Source organism: Chelonia mydas, chromosome 3, assembly GCF_015237465.2.
Source record: "Chelonia mydas isolate rCheMyd1 chromosome 3, rCheMyd1.pri.v2, whole genome shotgun sequence".
NCBI classification, from domain to species: domain Eukaryota; kingdom Metazoa; phylum Chordata; order Testudines; family Cheloniidae; genus Chelonia; species Chelonia mydas.
The window spans coordinates 141971777-141991409 of NC_057851.1; the positions used below are offsets into that span (position 1 = coordinate 141971777).

At 38.6% G+C, this 19633-nt stretch overlaps 1 protein-coding gene across 1 annotated transcript in view; it reads left to right on the plus strand.

Moving 5' to 3' along the window:
• Window positions 1-19633, plus strand: part of BIRC6 (baculoviral IAP repeat containing 6) — a 322387-nt gene that overhangs the window by 255400 nt on the left and 47354 nt on the right. Inside the window, 1 exon segment of the mRNA XM_037895446.2 lies at window positions 12311-12521. Coding sequence (XP_037751374.1) covers window positions 12311-12521 — 211 coding nt within the window.

Here is a 19633-nt window from a genome sequence, read left to right on the forward strand (position 1 = left end):
ATTCCATGGCGGCACAATCATTGTGTTCACAGGGCTCCTAGTGAGATGACTGAGGCAGTTCACTCCTCTCAGACCCATTGTTTCTTTGTAGACATTTGCGGGCATCAGTTTACACTCAGTTAACATTTTCATTATCTTTACAAGCATAAAAACTAGAAATTTAAATTTGTTTCCTAAACAAAAGCCAAGATTACTCTGGAATGCAATTCTGTGGCAAGGCATGACTTTTTGTAGAAGTTCCATGACCACGGGATACACCAGGTCTGGAATATAGTGGTAGTGGTACTATTATCACTCACTAATAGTTTGTGGTTTTTTATTTTTATTGGCTTGTGCTTCCAGTTCTCCTACTCTTGTTGTTTCCTCCCTGTATAATATGACTTTCCCATCCCATAAAGAACTCATGTTTTTCCTGACACATTGTTCTGATTTAAGGTTTTATGCCTAAAACATTGAAACGATCATTTCAATCATTGATGTACAGTTTGAGTTATGTTATTGAGAAACAAAAAAACTTTGCTAAAGCGTTAATGTTGTGTGTATGTTTTACTGCAGTCCAGGGAACTCCCCAAAAGTATGCTGATTTTACAAAAATTCTGACACATTTTTAAAAACATTGTCTGGAAATGAAGAATAGCAGACGCATGCTGCCATATAATCTTGTTAATTCACTATCACGCTGCTCAGCTAGCCTTACCTATGCAACCTTGTTTTTGGCTATAATTGAAATGTGCTTTTGGATGTATAACATTGCAATTATATATTTAAACTTTGGTTTTTTTCCACACTTCCCTGAAAAATCCTGCCATAGGCTGTGGTGTGACATGGGATTGGTTTTACTTTCGGGAAGGTTAGGCAGGTGTTGGAAATTGGGATTTATTATAAGATATTAACTTTAATCTAAGATACTGATAATGTTGAGATATTGTCCATTACTGAAATTTAAAATGCTCACAATAAGAGCCTCAGATTTATACACTAAAAACATGTGACTATCCCTTGTTGTTGGAAGATGAGTACTCTGGTAGTTTTCTGAGCCCAAGTCTTGTGTCACTGAAAGCACGAGTTCCTACCCATAGCACATAATAGAAAATTAATGTTGCAAGTGTATTGTAGTCTACATTTTTCATATACCACAACTTAAGATGTTCAGAGCCTTTCAGACATCAAATACAAAAGCTGATTATCTATTTTTCATAAATGTCCTTGTTTTCATTTAAGCGTCTAATCTAACAGTTTAAAATCCTAATATACCACTGCAGGTAGCTTTTGGTGCCTTTTTAGTAATCCAACTCCATATAGTTTTAACCTGAAAAAACCCTTTATTTTTGTAAATGTATTTTTAAAACCTAAGGAGTGTAATAGCAGCAGCATCTTGTCAAATAATCTCAGAGCCATTTGAGAGCCATTTATTCTAATTATGAGCACAGTCTTTTCTGATGCATTTTATTTTGATATTCAAAACGCTACTGCGAGAGCACTCATGTTCATCCTTATAAGGAAAAACTGAAAAATCAGGCTAACTATAAAGACTATGGTATGCTAGCATTATAGTTCACTTTTGCTTAAGGCTAGGTGCTTTTCCTACAGGCTTTTGAATGTAAAGTGTTCTTTGGATGAACATTGGCCGCAAAACTTAACAGAATTTAGAGTGTTAATTAGACATATTATAAAGGAGGCTTGCTTCAGGTTGTTTCTGAAATAGAAAATCAAAAATCTGTAGAGCATGAAGTATTTGGAACTGACACTATAGCCTGCAGCATGGACTGTATTCATAGATCATATGTTTGGAAAGGTGCAGTCAAGAAGCTGGTCTGGGGAAAGCCTACAGCTGTAAATTATTTAGAAACAGTGGGAACAAAAGCTCAGCCCTTTAGGAAACTCTCCTAAGCCATTAAATGTTTGGCAATGTCTATGGCAACAAGAACGAGTTTAAAGATTTTAATTAGAAACAGATAAAACTGTGTAATACTTTGTTCTGTTTTTCTCCTTGTAACAGTGCTGTGCTTAGCTGTTCTAAAACTCTTTTGAGTGCTAATGAGATTCTTGAAATTGTTCTGAACTTGAATACCCTTAGGGTTTCAGGCTTGTGAACAGTATTATGCCATGGCATCAGAATTAGAAGCCCTCAATAATTACTAAGGTTATTACATATTCTATAGATACCACAAATACTATAAAAATTGATTTGGAGAGAGCTTTGAAGATCTGTTTTACAATGATCTGGTGTTAAAACCACTAGGAAGTGTGTTCATATTGCAGTAGTGAGATGGTAAACATTGAATTTGAACTGTTTAATAAGCAAAAGGACAGTGAGGATATATTACATTTTAATGCTTCAAGTTTTATTGTCTCATTGATGAAACCTGCACAGTGCCCTTTTCCCCCTGAAATGAATATGTTTGTATTAACAAAAATTTAATATCCTTATATCTTGAAACTAATTCTTGACATACAGTTGTTGAGCTGGAATTGCTGCAGTAAATCTTGAGGAAGTGTGTGTGGTTGGATTGGTTTTTCTAAGGTCAGCTGAAGATTGTTTTATGGTAGCCTCAAAAGGTCCCAGTCAGGATGGAGGGCAGTTGTGCTAGCTGTTTTACATACACAAACAAAAACATAGGCCTTCCCAGAATTTAAGACAAGATGTAAAAAAAAAAAAAAAAAGTGAACAACTTAGTGAAATTACTAAGCGATGGATGCACAACTGGTTGAAAGACTGTACTCAAAGGGCTTGGCTACACTTGCGAGTTAGAGTGCATTAAAGCAGCCCCGGGCGCCCTAGCTCACTTCCTGTCCACATTGGCAAGGCATGTAGAGCGCTCTGACTCCATGGCTAGAGCGCTCGTGGTACTCCACCTCGGCGAGAAGATTAACGCCTGGACATCAGTGTGAACAAGGTGTTGCATTACAGCGCTCTGATCAGCCTCCGAAAACGTCCCGTAATCCCCTTAAGTGAAGTGACCGCTCTTCTCATTGTTTTGAACTCGCTGTAGGAAAGCGGATATGCCCTTTGAAATCTCTCTTTCTGACAGCCAGCTGCTTATTTGCTCCGTGACAAAGCAACCATTATTGTGGAATGTTGTGTGTGTGAGAGAGAGAGGCAGTGGGGAGGTAAATGAATGATATGCACTCACCTGAAATACTGTTTAGTTCTGGTTACCCAATCTAAAGGTAAAACTCCACCCCTCAAAAAACTAAGTGGTTCAGAGATAGTCAATGAGAATGAGTTAGGGGCATGGGAAAAATCTCCTATCAAAACACTGGAGCTGCTTACTTGAAAATTGACGAATAAGAGGTGATGTGATAAAAAATGTACAGTCTGATTAATGGTGTACAGACGGTAGACTGGGAACTTCTGTTCACCCTTTGTTATACAAAAGCAAGGAGAATTAAAATTGAGATGTGGCAAATTTAAAACTTATAAAAAAGGAAGTGTTTTTTCACATAATGCACAATTAGCCTGTGAAATTCATTGCCACAAGATATCATTGGAGTCAAGAGATTAGCAGGATACAGAAAAAGATTGGACACTTATGGATAAGAAGAAAATCCGGAGTTGATATAAAAGATTTTTTTAAACAAAGTTTCAGAAGTTCTATAAATGTCATGAGTTAGTACATAAACCAGGTTGTTAATTTTTAGGGAATTGTGGGCCATTTACTTCATAAATCCCTACTGCAGGATTTCTTGAATCTTCCTCTGAAGTAGCTGCTGTTAGCACTGCCATGGACAAGATACTGGACTAGTTGGAGGTGTGGGTCTGATTTAGTATGGCAGTTCTCCCTGGATCAGTACAGCTGCCTCCATACTAGTGTGTTACACTGATTTAACTATGTCATGTTAAAAAATCTAGTTAAATTGGTACAAAAATGGTATGTAGACAAACTTTTTGTGAAGAAGCATAGTGAATATTGCAAGGGCTCTGCAAGAAACTCTTGGTTTACTCACTGCATATGTCATAATGTAAAAGCTGCATGGCTTCTAAAGCTTGCAGGATAGAGGCTCTCTTCTGTGGACCTCAAGGTTTGCAAGATAGAGCTTTCCTTGGGGTCTTGCAACATAGTTTCAGATTTAATATTCCATCCTTTCTCTTGACAGTTTCTTCTTAACTTGTTTTTAGGCGTGAATATTTTGGAATTGGTGTTACTGCAGCATATTTTTTGTTTCTGTCTTTTAAATTATGTTTGCAAGTGCTCTCTTTGTGCAGTATTTTTAAAATATATTGCCACTGAAAAGTAAAATATAAGTCCTGTATTATCATCCTTATCCAATTAAGCTGCATTCGGAATGTTAAATGATTTGGAAAAATAATTTAGTGCTGCTCAGTATTATCTATTTAGTGGGCCATTAGGCCTGTCTGTTCTTGGTTTGAGTATCTTAGAATATTAAAGGAAATCAAAAGAATCATTAGATTATTGAGCTTTGTGATATTATTCCTTTATATCATTTAAAGTGATGTTTTATTCTAAGAAACTGCTTGCCATTAATATATTTTTCACAGGTCTTTGAATTTAGGTTACTATCATATATGCGTTGTTTTGGATCTACTTAAAAACTACTATGTTGGTAATGCAAATTAGGTGTGTTGCAAGTCCATAAATAAGTTCTAAATTATTCAGACTATCCTTTTTTTTTTAAAATCAACTCTTGGTATCCAGGGACTGTTAACCAGGATCCAAATTTTTAAAAGTGACTTGTGATTTTGGGTGCATTAATTTTTGATTGTTCTGCTTTAGACCACTTTAAAACGGCTTAATTTTCAGCATGGATGCTTAGTGCTTTCTGAAAATCAAGTCTTTGGTCTCAAAATGGGCCCCCAGAATTGGAGAGAGACACAATCACTAGTCAGTTCTGAAACTTGTGGTCTATAAAGAGTTCTCCTATCAGAATTTGTTTTAATTGCTAATATTGCAGCAATGGAATAAAAACACTTTAAGCTTTAAACACTTTAAGCTTTTATCCTGAATCAACACTATTCAAAGTTTACATTGTACAGATGTGAAAAAAGACTTTGAGACATTATGCCACTGCAGTTATGATAACTGTTTCCAAGAATTATATTTATCTACCAGCTATGCCTTTCATTTTCAGCAGATGCGATGTCAGTTGTTTGTTATATATTATTAAAGATTATATGTTTTTTCCCTTTTTAAAATGAGACACACTTTAGAGAGAGCCAAATGTCAGTAAAAGTAATAATCATGCTGTTTGTATAAATAAATAACACACGTTGCATGAAGGCTTGGACTCATTGCAGTAGTGTTAAAACAACTGGAGACAGCTCACTGGTGCAGACATTTGTAATTATTTAATTTCAGGTTTTGACTATCTCTGGTTAATAACCAACAATTCTGAATAATGAATAATGTTAGTATCATTCCCTATTAAGCTAGATACTTTTGGTATGCCATTTTCTTAAAAGGAATGCTTTGTTTGTTTATTTGCATGTGTGTACACACACCTATCCATGTGCTTGAGGTGCCCTTGATATACCTTAAAATATTCACCTAGGAAGGAGCGCTCCAACATAATTAAGAGGCAGTATTATCACTCAAGTTGTAGTACTCATTTGTATGAAATATGTAAACACATTTGTTTCTGTTTGGCCCTTTGTAGAGAAACTTACCTTTCATCATAATAGACCACTTTTTAGGTGGGTTTCAGAATTAAGTCTCAGAACATGCATCTGACTGTGAACTTGTGCTGTTTTTACCGCCTCCTGTGGTGAAACAAGGAAAAGTTTGGAAGTTCAGGGTGTGTTCTCCAGTAACACAATTGATGACTCATACCACTTATCATAGCATTGGCAATGATTACCTCAATTTTTTAATCCACGGTCCTGTAGTCATTTCTCTGAACACTTCTGTGTGCATCAAGACTGCCAGCTTTTTCTGAGTGTTGCCCTTTAATGTATGCATTTTAAACACTTGAGAAACTCAGAAGATGATCCAGTAATAGTTCAACATCAAATATATATTTTGTTGTCCCTTTGTACTTAAGAATGATGGCAAAATAAGGGTCCCTAAATAGAGAATAGTCATATGTCCAACTGTATATATTTTTAATGTGAATCTGTTGTCATGTATGTATGTGTATATTTATGGTGTAAATAAAGGAAAGGTGTAGAAAATGTTTTCTGGTAACTTTATCCCTGTACCCCATTCTTCCATATTATTAAATTTTAAAAACATAGTATATATGGAAATCCACAGAATTTCATACTTGGAAGTCATGCAGTAGCTACAGAATTTGTGAAAAAGCGAAAGTCTGTGGGTCACATTTTACCTTGTAGCCTGTCAAACTTGCGTTTTAAGGGGCAACTCCTGGCTCTCACTAAGTCAATGGCAAAACTCACATTGACTTTAATAGGGTGAGGATTTCATCATAAGTGTTCATTGAGCTAACATTGAAAGTAAACCACTTTTGACAATGGGAAAACATATTTTGCTATTAAAATCCAAAGGCTACATGGATGTAGCTGATTTTTAACAATTATTTAGGGCCCTGTTCTACAAAGCACTTGATCGCATGCTTAAGGTTAAGCATGCTTTGCTGAACTTTAAACTAAATTTGTGTTGTTGCTGGACATAGGCCTTAATACATAATGTGATTGTTTTCATTTGTGATGCAAGATGCGTATAGGTAGGTAAAATAACCTAAGGCTTTCTAATAGTTACTTCCTACTGGATGCATGTAATTGGATTATTTGTATTCATTAATGTGAATACAGTATGTGATACCCTTGAAGTCCACGGGGTAGAGGTGGGGGAGAAAATTTGAAGTATGTTTCCTGGGGCCAAATAGAGATGTTCTGTAATGGTTATGGATGGAGCTATACTAACAGAATGAGAGGGGTTTGGCTAATTTTCTGTCCTATATAGCAGCTGACCTGGGTATAAAGCCAGTGCAGATATTTGAACTAATTTTTCTGAGAGATGTAACATTGAACCTGAGCTTTTGGCACAAAACTATTTATTTTTAACTAGCTCACTTGATGATAAGTTGATACTTGTACAGGTCATAACCCTGAATATACAAGGAAAAAAACGCTGGATAAAAACAAGACAAACACTCTAATCAACAAAACCAGTTGGGATACTTACTCCAGACTAGCTCCCTGCTCTAAAGAAAAATATAGCAACATATGAGGTAAAAGAAATCAGTTGTCATACCCTACACGATCTTCCATGGTCAAAATTAAGACTAGATTATTAAAATATTAAGATTAATATAAATCTTAATGAACCTAATTTGGTATAGCGCTTACTTCATAGAAGAAACCACAACGCAACATAGCAATCATGTAAGTCTTTTTGAAATGGAAAGTACTATCCTGTGAAAGATGGTATGGCACAATGATCTACACAGAGCAATCACCCAGAAGTTAAACGTCCTATCCATGACAGCCATGCAGCAGAGAAGAAAACAAGCAAGCATTCAAAGGACTTAGTGATTATTATAGTTTCTTTTGGCTTTTTGAAAATTTAAAGTCAGTATTAGAAAATATAGTATAGTCTGGAAACAAAGTAATTTGGTTATGTGAGAGATCATGTGAAATTGGTTCCCTCCATATAAATAAAAGGAAACTGCTAGCTAGGCATTGTATGAGGAGTCCTTGGTTTTGGAACTCCCTCTTTCAGTCCAAGAGAGCTTGGATTTTTTAATCATCCAGGTGTTTTTCTTTTTTCTCAGCAGCCTGGGATGCTTCACAATGGTTTGCTGCTGTAGCTCCCAACCTGGGCTCCTTACAAATAGCCAGACAGCATGCAGGTTACACGCTTGAGTGTCTTTGTATAGCCATAGCCCTGGTCCAGCCACTCTGACCCCCACCAGCCTTGGTTACTTCCAGCAGTTTTGATTACTACTTGCAGAGTAACCCCAATACTCTCCAGTCCCAGATTTCCCCCAAAAAAACGTGTATTCTGTGCTGTCCAGCCCTTTCCTGGACAGTCTAGATGTATTAGTCCATTTCCTCTCTAGGGGGATTGACACATAATGGACTGCCTTAAATGAAGTTACCCAAATAATTCACAATAGTGGATTTGTTTTAATTAAAGAATATAACAAGTTTATTTAACTACAAGGAGATAGGTTTAAATGAGTACAGATATAAGGCATTGAAGTCAGAAATGGTCTCAAGAAAAATAAAGACAAAACATGTTCTAAACTTTACATACTATACTTGGTTTAAGGTGAAATTCTTACCACATGCTCCCAGCAACAGAGCTGACCAAATTTCAGGTCAGGATCTACTCCCAAAGTCCATAGGCTGTTCCTTTCGTCGTCTTGTGGAGAGAAATGGCTAAGGAAAAAGAATGTGGGTTGCTTTTGCCCCTCACTTTTATAGTTCAGTCACCTCTTGAACTGCAGTTTTTTGAGCCTTACCCCAAGAAGTAAGGGGTGGAGACGCAGAATCATAGGAGTGGAACGGACCTTGAGGGGTCATGTAGTCCAGTCCCTTGCACTCATGGCAGGACTAAGTATTATCTGGACCATCCCTGAATGGTGTTTGTCTAACCTGCTCTTTAAAATCTTCAATGATGGAGATTCAGCAGCCTCCCAAGGCAGTTTATTTCAGTGCTTAACCACCCTGACAGGAAGTTTTTCCTAATGTCCAACCCAACCCCTCCCCCCCCCCCCCTTGCTGCAATTTAAACCCATTTTTTCTTGTCCTAATCCTCAGTGGTTAAAAAGAACAATTCTTCTCCCTCCTCCTTATAAGAACCTTTTATGTGCTTGAAAACTGTCCCCTCTGTCTTTTCTTTTCCAGACTAAACAAACCCAGTTCTTTCAATCTTCCCTCATAGATCATGTTTTCTAGACTTTAATCTTTTTTGTTACTCTTCTCTGTACTTTCTCCAGTTTGTCCACATCTTGGGTGAAATGTGGCGACCAGAACTGGACACAATACTCCAGTTGAGACCTAATCAGCCTGGTGTCTTGCTTACAACACTCCTGCTTATACATCCCAGAATGATGATCACGTTTTTTTTTTTTGTTGTTTTTTTGTGCAACAGTGTTACACTGTTGACTTATATTTAGCTTGTGGTCCACTATGACCCCCAGATCCCTTTCTGCAATACTCCTTCCTAGGCAGTCATTTCCCATTTTGTATGCGCGCAACTGATTTGTTCCTTCCTAAATGGAGTACTTTGCATTTGTCCGTATTGAATTTCATCCTATTTACTTCAGACCATTTCTCCAGTTTGTACAGATCATTTTGAATTTTAATCCTGTCCTCCAAAGCACTTGCAACCCCTCCCAGCTTGGTATTGTCCACAAACCTTATAAGTGTACTCTCTATGCCATTATCTAAATCATTAATGAAGATATTGAACGGAACCGGACCCGGAACCGATCCCTGCAGGACCCCGCTCGTCATGCCCTTCCAGCATGACTGTGAACCACTGATAACTACTCTCTGGGAACAGTTTTCCAACCAGTTTTGCACCCACCTTACAGTAGCTCCATCTAGGTTGTATTTTCCTAGCTTTTTTATGAGAAGGTCATGCGAGACTATAACTGACTGTTACTTACCAAGTTATTATTTTCTAGATGTTTGCAAATTGATTGCTTAATTATTTGCTCCATTATCTTTCCGAGTACAGAAGTTGAGCTGACTGGTCTGTAATTTCCTGGGTTGTCCTTATTTCCCTTTGTATAGACTGGCACTATATTTGCCCTTTTCCAATCTTCTGGAATCTCTCCCGTCTTCCATGACTTTTTAAAGATCGCTAATGGCTCAGATATTGGCTCAGTCAGCTCCTTGAGTACTCTAGGATGCATTTCATCAGGCCCTGGTGACTTGAAGACATCTAACGTGTCTGAGTAATTTTTAACTTGTTATATTCATATTTAGCCTCTGATCTTACCTCATTTTCACTGGCATTCACTATGTTAGACGTCCAGTCACCACCAACCTTCTTGGTGACAACCGAAACAAAGAAGTCATTAAGCACCTCTGCCATTTCCACATTTTTTGTTATTTCTCTCCCACCCCCCATTGTGTAACAGTCCTACCCTGTCCTTGGTCTTCCTCTTGCTTCTAATGTATTTGTAGAATGTTTTCTTGTTACTCTTTGTCTCTAACTAGTTTGATCTTGTTTTGTGCCTTGGCCTTCCTAATTTTATCCCTACATACTTGTGTTATTTGTTCATCCTTTGTAATTTGACCTAGTTTCCACTTTTTGTAGGAGACTCGATTTTTAGATCATTGAAGATATCCTGGTTAAGCCACCGTGGTCTCTTGCCATACTTCCTATCTTTCCTACACAGTGGGATGGTGTGCTCTTGTGCCCTTAATAATGTGTCTTTGAAAAACTGCCAACTGTCTTCAATTGTTTTTCCCCTTAGACTTGCTTCCCAGGGGATCTTACCTACCAACTCCCTGAGTTTGCTAAAGTCTGCTTTCTTGAAATCCATTCTTTATTTTGCTGTTCTCCCTCCTAACATTCCTTAGAATCATGAACTCCACCATTTCATGATCACTTTCACCCAAGCTGCCTTCCACTTTCAAATTCTCAACCAGTTCCTCCCTATTTGTCAAAAGCAAATCTAGAACAGCTTCTCCCCTAGTAGCTTTCTCCACCTTCTGAAATAAAAAATTGTCTCCAATACATTCCAAGAACTTGTTGGATAATCTGTGCTCTGCTGTATTATTTTCCCAACGGATGTCTGGGTAGTTGAAGTTACCCATCACCAAGTCCTGTGCTTTGGATGATTTCGTTAGCTGTTTAAAAAAAGCCTCATCCACCTCTTCTTCCTGGTGAGGTGGTCTGTAGTAGATCCTTACATCCCCCTTGTGTTTTACCCCTTTTGTCCTTACCCAGAGACTTTCAACAAGTCTGTCTCCTATTTCCATCTCAACCTCAATCCAAGTGTATACATTTTTAATATATAAGGCAACACCTCCTCCCTTCTCCCCCCCCCCGTACTATATACTAATACTTCCAGTTCTCCCTGTTTATTCCCCAAACTCCTTGCATTTGTGTACAGATATCTAAAATCAAATGTGAAGACCATGAGTTTCAGAACTGACTAGTGATTGTATGTGATTCTCCAATTCTGGGGGCCCATTTTGAGACAAAAGCTTGTTTTCAGAAAGCACTCCCACCTCTCACTGGTCTGGATTGCACCCCAAAACGTGATACCGTCCTTGGAGGTTTTAAAGAAGAGGTTAAACATCTTTCAGGGATGGTCTAGGTATATTTAATCCTGCCTCAGAGATGGACTACATAATCACTTGGGGTCCCTTTCAGACGTAAAATTCTGTGATTTTGGATGGATGTTAGTTGTCTCATCTTCTCCTATTTAGAGTTAAGGGACTGTTAATAAGAAATGAAAACTTGTAGTATGCCTTAGCTCCAAGGGTAAGGTTTGCTAAATGAAACATAAAAGTGCTCCTGTATGGTTCAACCTTTTCCTAATGCAAGTTGTCAGTTAATTTTTTTGCTAGAGAAAGCAGAAATTTATTTTATCATAAACGCATTCATTTGTGAATACTCTGAACTAGAGCCATAGTTTTCCTTTTCAGTGTTGTTAAAAATAGTATGTCCTGGGGACAGAGGAAGCAGCTGAGTAAAGTATCTGAGTATTGCTACATTTTGAGGATTTCTATAATGTTATGAAATTCAGTTGAGAAAGGACATTCATGAAATATTTGAACTTATGAATGGAAAAGAAAAATAAATATCACGAGGGGAGAGATCTTTTAAAGTGTGTGCATTTATTTGAATTTGGAAGTCCTTGGTTTTTAATGAAATATTTATTTCTACCTACAGTTGCTCTTATAATAAATGCATGCACTAAAATTTACATCATATACAATGCCAGCTTTGGTAAAATATACTAGTAAGTGAAGTCTAATGTAATATGTAATTTTAAAACATAGTTTAGTTACAGTTTTTTCCTGTTCACTTTTTTCAGTCTTTGTATTGGGGTTTAGCTTTGTCTACTGTTTTGGGCCCTGTGTGTTACTTTGAGGTTTTTCGCCTACTTTCTCTCTGCTCTTTTGCACTAAGAGGTTGACTCTTATTGAATGAGAGGATAGGCCTGCTAAACCCAGGGTTGTGAGTTCAATCCTTGAGGGGGCCATTTAGGGATCTGGGGCAAAAATTGGGGATTGGTCCTGCTTTGCGCAGGGGGTTGGACTAGATGACCTCCTGAGGTCCCTTCCAACCCTGATATTATTCTGTTCTATTCTAAGGGGAAAAATCAGACTATTGTTTTCAGCCATTTGAGGTCCGATTGGAAGGTATATTATTTTTACCTTTTTGTTGACTTTATAAAATATTTATTTTCTCTCTTATAGTTTTGGATATGGCCAGGCATGTTCCTCTTTACAGAGCTCTGCTAGAGTTGCTCCGTGCTATTGCCTCCTGCACCTCTATGGTGCCATTGTTGCTGCCTCTGTCTGGAGAAAATGGAGAGGAGGAGGAAGAGCAGTTGGAATCTCAAGCTTCTGTTGGCACTTTATTGGCTAAAATGAAGACATGTGTGGATACCTACACCAACCGATTGAGGTACAGTAAACATTTTAATCTCTCCTGAGCTTTCCGGTGCATTTATTATGAATTTTAGAAAAAACAAAAGATGCGTAGATAAATATCTCTGTGCCACAGTCCAAAGTGATAAAATAGTATACCATTTTATTGCCTCTGCTAGGTTTTAAGGTCACTCTTCATAACATCTTATGTCATTATTCAATTAAATTGATTTTTACCAATTAGCAGCACCGTTTATGGACTACAATCTGTCAGTTTAATTGAGATTTAGGTTTTATTTTTATGTGTTTTGTTTTACCGTACATTCCTCTTACCAGAAGTTAAATAATAAATTTGAAACTTCCAAAATAATTTGGTATGTTTGGATATTGTTCTGCTTTAGTAGTAGTTACTCACCGGTTGGAAAGATTGGTGGTAACCAAGTGTTTGGAGGCTTAAACCTTCCATTTTCCCTAACTTTATTCCTGCTGGGCTGCAACAAGACAAACCTAACTCTTACAGGTCTATGCATGTCCTGCTGCCAAGCTGAAGGTAAGAGCTGCTAAATAAGCTCAGTCCCTCAGAAGTGGGAGTGGAGCAGTCAGAGGCAGAGCAAATGAGGGCAACTCCCCGGCTCAAAATAGCTTTTGAAAGAAAGATGACATGCTTGCCTTGCCTGCTGCTTATAGGTGAAAGACCCACCTTAAAAGTGGGCTCTCCCCAGAAGTTTCACTACTGAAGAAATGCCTTTGGAGCTTGTCAGGGTGAGATCCAGAGGGAATTATGATTTTTTTTTTTGCACATTTGTGTTACTGTGGATTCTGCTATACGTGTACATGCACTTCATGTGCACAAGACTGGAACTTTTTGAGTAGTAGTGGCCATTGGGGCCACACATGCACCCTATGCTGCCATGTGCTCCTGTGCATATATGCGTCTTTTATGCCATGTGTTGGCATGTAGGTATGTGACACCATTTGCCAGATTTAATCTTCAGCCCTTACAACTGTGGCTGAAGTTCGTGTACACAGTAGCCAGATACTCCATGGACAAAAATGGTCACAGTCCTTTTTACAGGTGGTTTACAAGTCCTAGGAGGGCTAACTTGGTGGTTGGGCTCAGAGAACATATGGAAAGAGACCCCGTTCTGTCTCCTCCCTGACTCACAAATTCATAGACTTTAAGACCAGAGGTACCCGAAGGGAGAAAGAGAAAGTACTTACAAGTTATTGTAGTTCTTCAAAAGTGTTGCTTCTACATAGTCACACTCCCTGCCTGTATCTTCTGAAGGACAGTTGGGACCACACCTCCTTTTTACACCCTTGGAGACATACATAAGGTGAGGAGGCATGAGAGGGTGAATGGCCCAAATATTGTTCTCTGGAAGATTCCAAGCTTGCAAGCCTAGGACAAATTTATTCCAATAATGTGAATATTGATATAAATTCTCTCCAAGAATTACCATTACTGGTAACTCTGTAACCGAAGAGCTGAAAGGTGCAGTGGCTTTATTGTATCAACACTTTTGATAAATTTACCATTCAGTGTGATCAAATTTGTCTCTGAAATTTTCAGTTTGGATAAGTCTCAGTATTGGTTTTAAAAATTGAAGTTGTCTCCAGAATGTATCGTCACTCATTATTCATTTAGCACAGTGTGAAAGGTAAGGATGTCATTTTTCAGCACAAGCTAAATTAAAAATTTAAATTATTAGCATGTACTCTATCTTGTGTAGCGCATATATCATTGAAATATTGCTCAGTTTCCATCGGCTGTCAGTACTTTAAATGTAAGCTGAGATGATTTTGTCATCTTTTTTTCCAACATTTGTGAAACTCTAAATGTAAGCTTGAGAGACTACATTAAATTTTTAGTTTAATCTCCTCGCCATTCTAGCACTTTCATCTACCCAAAAATTTGATAAATTACAACATGCACTGTATCTGCTAACTTTGGTAGAGTATAATTTTTGTCTCACATTAAAAACAGAATTTTGGAACAGAGTTTTAGAGCAATAAAGATTTTGTTTGTTTAGTTTTTTAGTGGTTGTTTTTTAAAGCATCCAGGTAAAAGTAGAGAAAAAGAATGGGAGAATGTTAATATGGATTATTTATTCCCATTGAAAGTATTATGACAATTTATTCTTGGTGTATTTTGTTACGGGGCTTGTTGATTTTTTTTTAGGTGATTTCAATGGAATGATCTTATTTAAATCTCCATAATCAGTGCTCAAAAACTGATCATCCCTGCTAGTGTGTGCATGTGCATGCACACACCTGCAGACTTATACTCTGGCTGTGGGAATGTGGGGAATCTATTCTCTTTCCCGCTTCAGTTTTAGAACTTCATTTGCCTTTCTCTGGCTCTCCAGAAGGGCTTATGAGGTCTCTCAGCAGCTTCCTCTCTCCCACATAGGTGTGGTACAGTCTTCAGCTGGGCCTTCTCCTCCCTTTTTTCTAGAAGTACACATGTATCAGAGGGAGTTTAGAGAGATTCTCGGATCATTTTCCCCCAATCTTCTAAATCCAGACAAAAGGAATTCAGACTTTGTGTGGGAACAGTGTTCATACACAAAAAGGCAGACCTGAAGTTCCACAATTATGAATTTGACTTACCAGTGGCATGTGCATTTACAAATGGTGGAGTAAAACCACACTTCTTTCAAACATGGGTTATTGTCTTACCTTTGAATTTACATCAGGTGCATGAAGTTAAGTTTTGGGCTCAAAAGAAAGCTGTTGACGTGTTTATAAAAGCCTGGTGAATGGAACCTTCTTCAGATATGCAGTCTTTTCTGCCTACAAGGGAACTACCAGCAGAAGTTTCTATATTGACAGCATGTCATTCACATTGCTAGAAAGGTCCTATTTCATGGACCCAAGCTGGACCAAAGGATTTCAAGGAGGCCTAATTCTAACCTGTAACCTTTGCTTTCCCTTGCCTGCCTTCTTATTTTGGTGTTTATTTTTTCTGTGCCCCAACTCCATTTGAAGTCTAAGTTTATCTTTCACTGGGTTGAACCAAAGTATTGGTTTAGGCCTTCCGATAACCACTTTAGAATGGGGATAGGAGTTTGCATTTCACAATGTGTGTGAGACTTCCCATTGTTGCTTGGGATACATGTGGCATAGACTGGTTTGAGACTTCGGTCAGTGATTCCAGAGGGCCTCCTTCAAAAGAGCTTTGATCTCTTCAGTTTGCAAGAATCTGTTTTTAAAACTGTGTACTTTTGTCAGTGTTTGGGAATGGGCAAAGACTCCTGCCATAGGTAGAGTTGGGTCTGGTTGTTTAGAAAGGGCTGTGTGATGATTGAAGCTGTGATCATCTATTAAGTGGATTTGTTAAAGAAATGTAAAACAAAATGTAATGACTAAAAGGGAATTAAATTCTGTCTCAGAGTGGCTAGCAATATAGTCAGGAAAACAGAAGTGTCCTGGGATGAAGAGATGTCTAAATTGTAATAGATTTCAGGCCAAAAGAAATGTTTGATCAAAGACAGGCCATGGAAATGAATCCCTTGAGACAGATCCCTTCCCCATCTAGTTCAAAGAAATTATTTCAAGTACCACATGTTGATTGGAAAGAAACTGAAAGATTATCAGTAAAATTGGGTATATGCTAAGTACATAGACAAGGAGGCAAGACAATAAAGCTTAATCAAAGGTAGTGTAACTGAAAGATGTCATTGATTGTACAGTGATCCAAAGGTTTGCATCATGTTTATAATGATGATGGCATCCACATGAGGCATTTAAATGAGTAATAAGCCCAAAGGAGGGAGAAACAATAAGAGGGCTTCACTGAGAAGGGCATGATACACAAAATAATAGATAACATGAGCAAAGATACTTGTATCTTACAGAAAGAGGGCAGGGGGACACAAAGTATGAGAATGTAAAACTGAATCCTAATCTACAATAACTACAAGATATCATATTTAGCAGGACTGTTACCTAGATCTTAGATGAGATATAAATTAACCTGCAACTGTGGTTTCCTCTCCAGTCTCTCCAACCATTATTTTACTTAAGGTTAAAAAGGTTATTGCTTTGATATAACTACTGCAAGGCATTCTTATGGAGAAGGTAAACCAAATTTGAATGTCAAATTATTAAAGTAAAGTAAAGACAAAGGTACCTCCTTGAGGTACTTGCCCCAACGCCTGTTGCTCTCCCAAAAATCACTTATAGTACACTGTCAGTTGTCACAGTTGAGCACAATGCCTCTGAAAATCCACTAACATTAGACCCTTCGAAAATAAAGCACTCAGAATTAGAGACTGCTATTGAAAATTTAGCCATCTGTACCCAGTCAGTGTCTAGCTACTGAAGTAGCAGCAGATATTAAGGTCCAGATCCTGAAAAGGTATTTAGGTGCATAATTCCCTTTTATTTCAGTTAAGGATCTATGGCCTATGTCCCCTTTGACCTTTGAGGATCTGGCCTAAATCCGCTGCATCCATTAAACTGTAGACCTAAATTTTAGCTTTGGATTTCCCACATATCACCAGAACCAAGGAATCTAACATTGCTAGAGCTAATTATTTAGCAGTTAGTCATTACTAGCAAAACTTGTAAACTCAAAATATAGTTTGTTTTGGGTTATCATGTTAATACTTGACACCTAAATAATTTTCCTCTTCAAGGAATCTAGCTGCAGAGCAGTTATGGGTATTAGCTTTGTGATAATTTGCTGAGCTGTCATACCTTGCCTTTGTGAAAATTAGTAGACCCCAGTTTTGGAATAATTTAAAGCAGCTTTTGCCAAATTTTTAAAAGTTGATTTCATTTTCCTGAAATGAGGCTCAATCACAACCTCCTTCAGTCTCACCATGTAGTGTGAAAGGCTCCGTCGTCTTAATTTATACATCTTCCACACCATCTGTGCTTCACATTGAGAAATGCTGCCCTAAAGGCTGGGGGTTTCTGTTCTCGTGGAGGACCAAAAGCAAGATTAATTGTAATTCTGTTTGGGTCTGCCTTAATTTCAGACAAACAAGTCAGGAGTGTGTGTTCCATGCTTTAGTGGGATATGTTGCCAGGTCCAAGGATAGAGGCTTTGTTTAGATTTCTTTTTACTAACAGCCACAAATCCTGTAAACGAGTGAGAGCTAGCATAGTATGATCTTGGGATACATCTCAGTGTGGTTATTAGTGCATATCTAATCCTTTAGTTTATCTGGCTAAAGGTATGCTTCCCCTTTTTTTATTGCTCCTTCATTTTGGGGAAGAGAAAATGTCTCCAGGAGACAAGGTCCCAGGCCACGTGATGAGGCAAAATAACAGACTTTCTTGTTTCTTTTAGTTGGTGGTGGTTTACTGTTTTGGAAAGTTTTATATTGGAGCTTATTCCATTTCCTCAACCAACTCCCTGATTCAAGTGAGGTTTGGCTTACCTGACTTTATAGTTTCGATACTTACATGTACCCAGGAGAGATACTGTATAATACATAATATGGATTCAACCTGGAGAAACTCATTCACATAAGTGGCTCCATTAGAAGTATAGTGGAACTGATCCAGTCCTAGGACATAAAGGTCTTTAGAGGCACCTGCAGACTTAAGGTGGTTTGCAAGGACTCTTTAGGGTACTTCATAGAACTGGCCAAGTAAAGTTTAAAAGGTTTCCAGGCTTTGCTTCTGTTTTGAGGGTAAATAGTTTAGCCAAATTAAGAGTATAACTCTATTTCCATTATAAGATTGCTTTTGATCCCTTCCTCAAACTTAACCAAAGCTGAAGAAATTGTACTAAATTTTCTTGTGTGGCATTCTGCATGAGGAAAGTTTTTTTGTTTTTGTTTTTTTTCCCTTCAACGTTTTGGGGATAGTTGGACAAGCTATTTTGAAATATGATTTCAGAAGTGAAAAGTTTTTCACTTTTCCAAAAGTCTGTTTCCCGAGTACATTTATTTACCTTGCCGTGGTGTTCCAATATCAGAATTATAACTCCTTACACCTTTTGTACCCTTCTCTGTACCTTTATAAAGACAAGCTTCAAGCTTTTTTTCTGCTCCTCTTTTACTTCAGAAATAGTAGCCATAGAATGTCGCAGTCTTTGTAAGACTGCAAATGTAATATGACAGGAAGCTAAAGCCTGCTGATATCCAGCTTTCTAAGCTGAGGGTGGGAAAGGAAGAATGTTGAATTCTTCTTTGAGTGCTTGCTCATGTTGATTCTATTCTAGTGTGTGCGTACCCATGTGCACAATTGTCAGATTTTTTTCCCTTAGCGCGGTATCTGTGGGGTTGGCTGTGACGCCCTCTGGAGTGCTGTGCTTATGCTTCGGTATATTAGGCGTCGCCGGCCCTAGGCCCTCTCAGTTCCTTTTCACCATCTGTGGCGGTTGCTCAGAGCGCCTTTTTTCACTTGCCTAGCAAGTGCTCAGCGGTTCTCTCCTTTTCTTTGAGTTTTAGTGTCTTGTAAATAGTTTGTTTACAGCAGTTAGTGGAGTAGGTGTTAAGTACTGTAGTTGGTAAGTTAGAGTCCTGGTAGGGACTTTGCCCCAGTTTCTGGGTTTTAAGCCCTGTTCCATAGCAGCTGACTGAAGTGCTTGGGGGAATCACATGTGAAGAAGTATTGCATCTGTAAGAACTTTCGTCCCAGAACACAGAAAGAGTGCGACATCCTTTTGAGGGCCATCCACATGGAGGGTGCTCTCCGCCCAGCCTCTGAGCCATCCCAACCATACTCGACTCCCAGTACTTCGTCCTTGGTGAGCAGTGCATCCTCGGCACTGGGCTCTATCCGGTACCGCTCCCCTTCTCCAGTGCCCAAGAAGAAGTCAAATAAGTGTGACTCCCCAGTACCAGGCAAGAAAGGCCAAGGGGTATTGGGTAAAGGACCCAGTTTCGGCCACCCATCCGCCCCAGAGCTCCATGGAGACGCCCCCCATCACCCCTGAGGGGGCCCCTAACCCCCACGAGGGATCCGCCACTGATTCCATGAGTGGTAGGGAACCCAGACCCATAGTGGGGCCGATGCCTTCCCAGAGACCAAAGGACTCTCCAAACACAGCCAGCACTGTGCACTGCGATGGACCCAGCAAAGGCTCCCTACGAGGGCAAGCCAGTCGTAATAACACCCCAGAGGGTGAGTGAATGCTGCCGGTCCCCGGAGCTGAGGCAGTGCTCTCCGTCGCTATGCCCTAGGTCT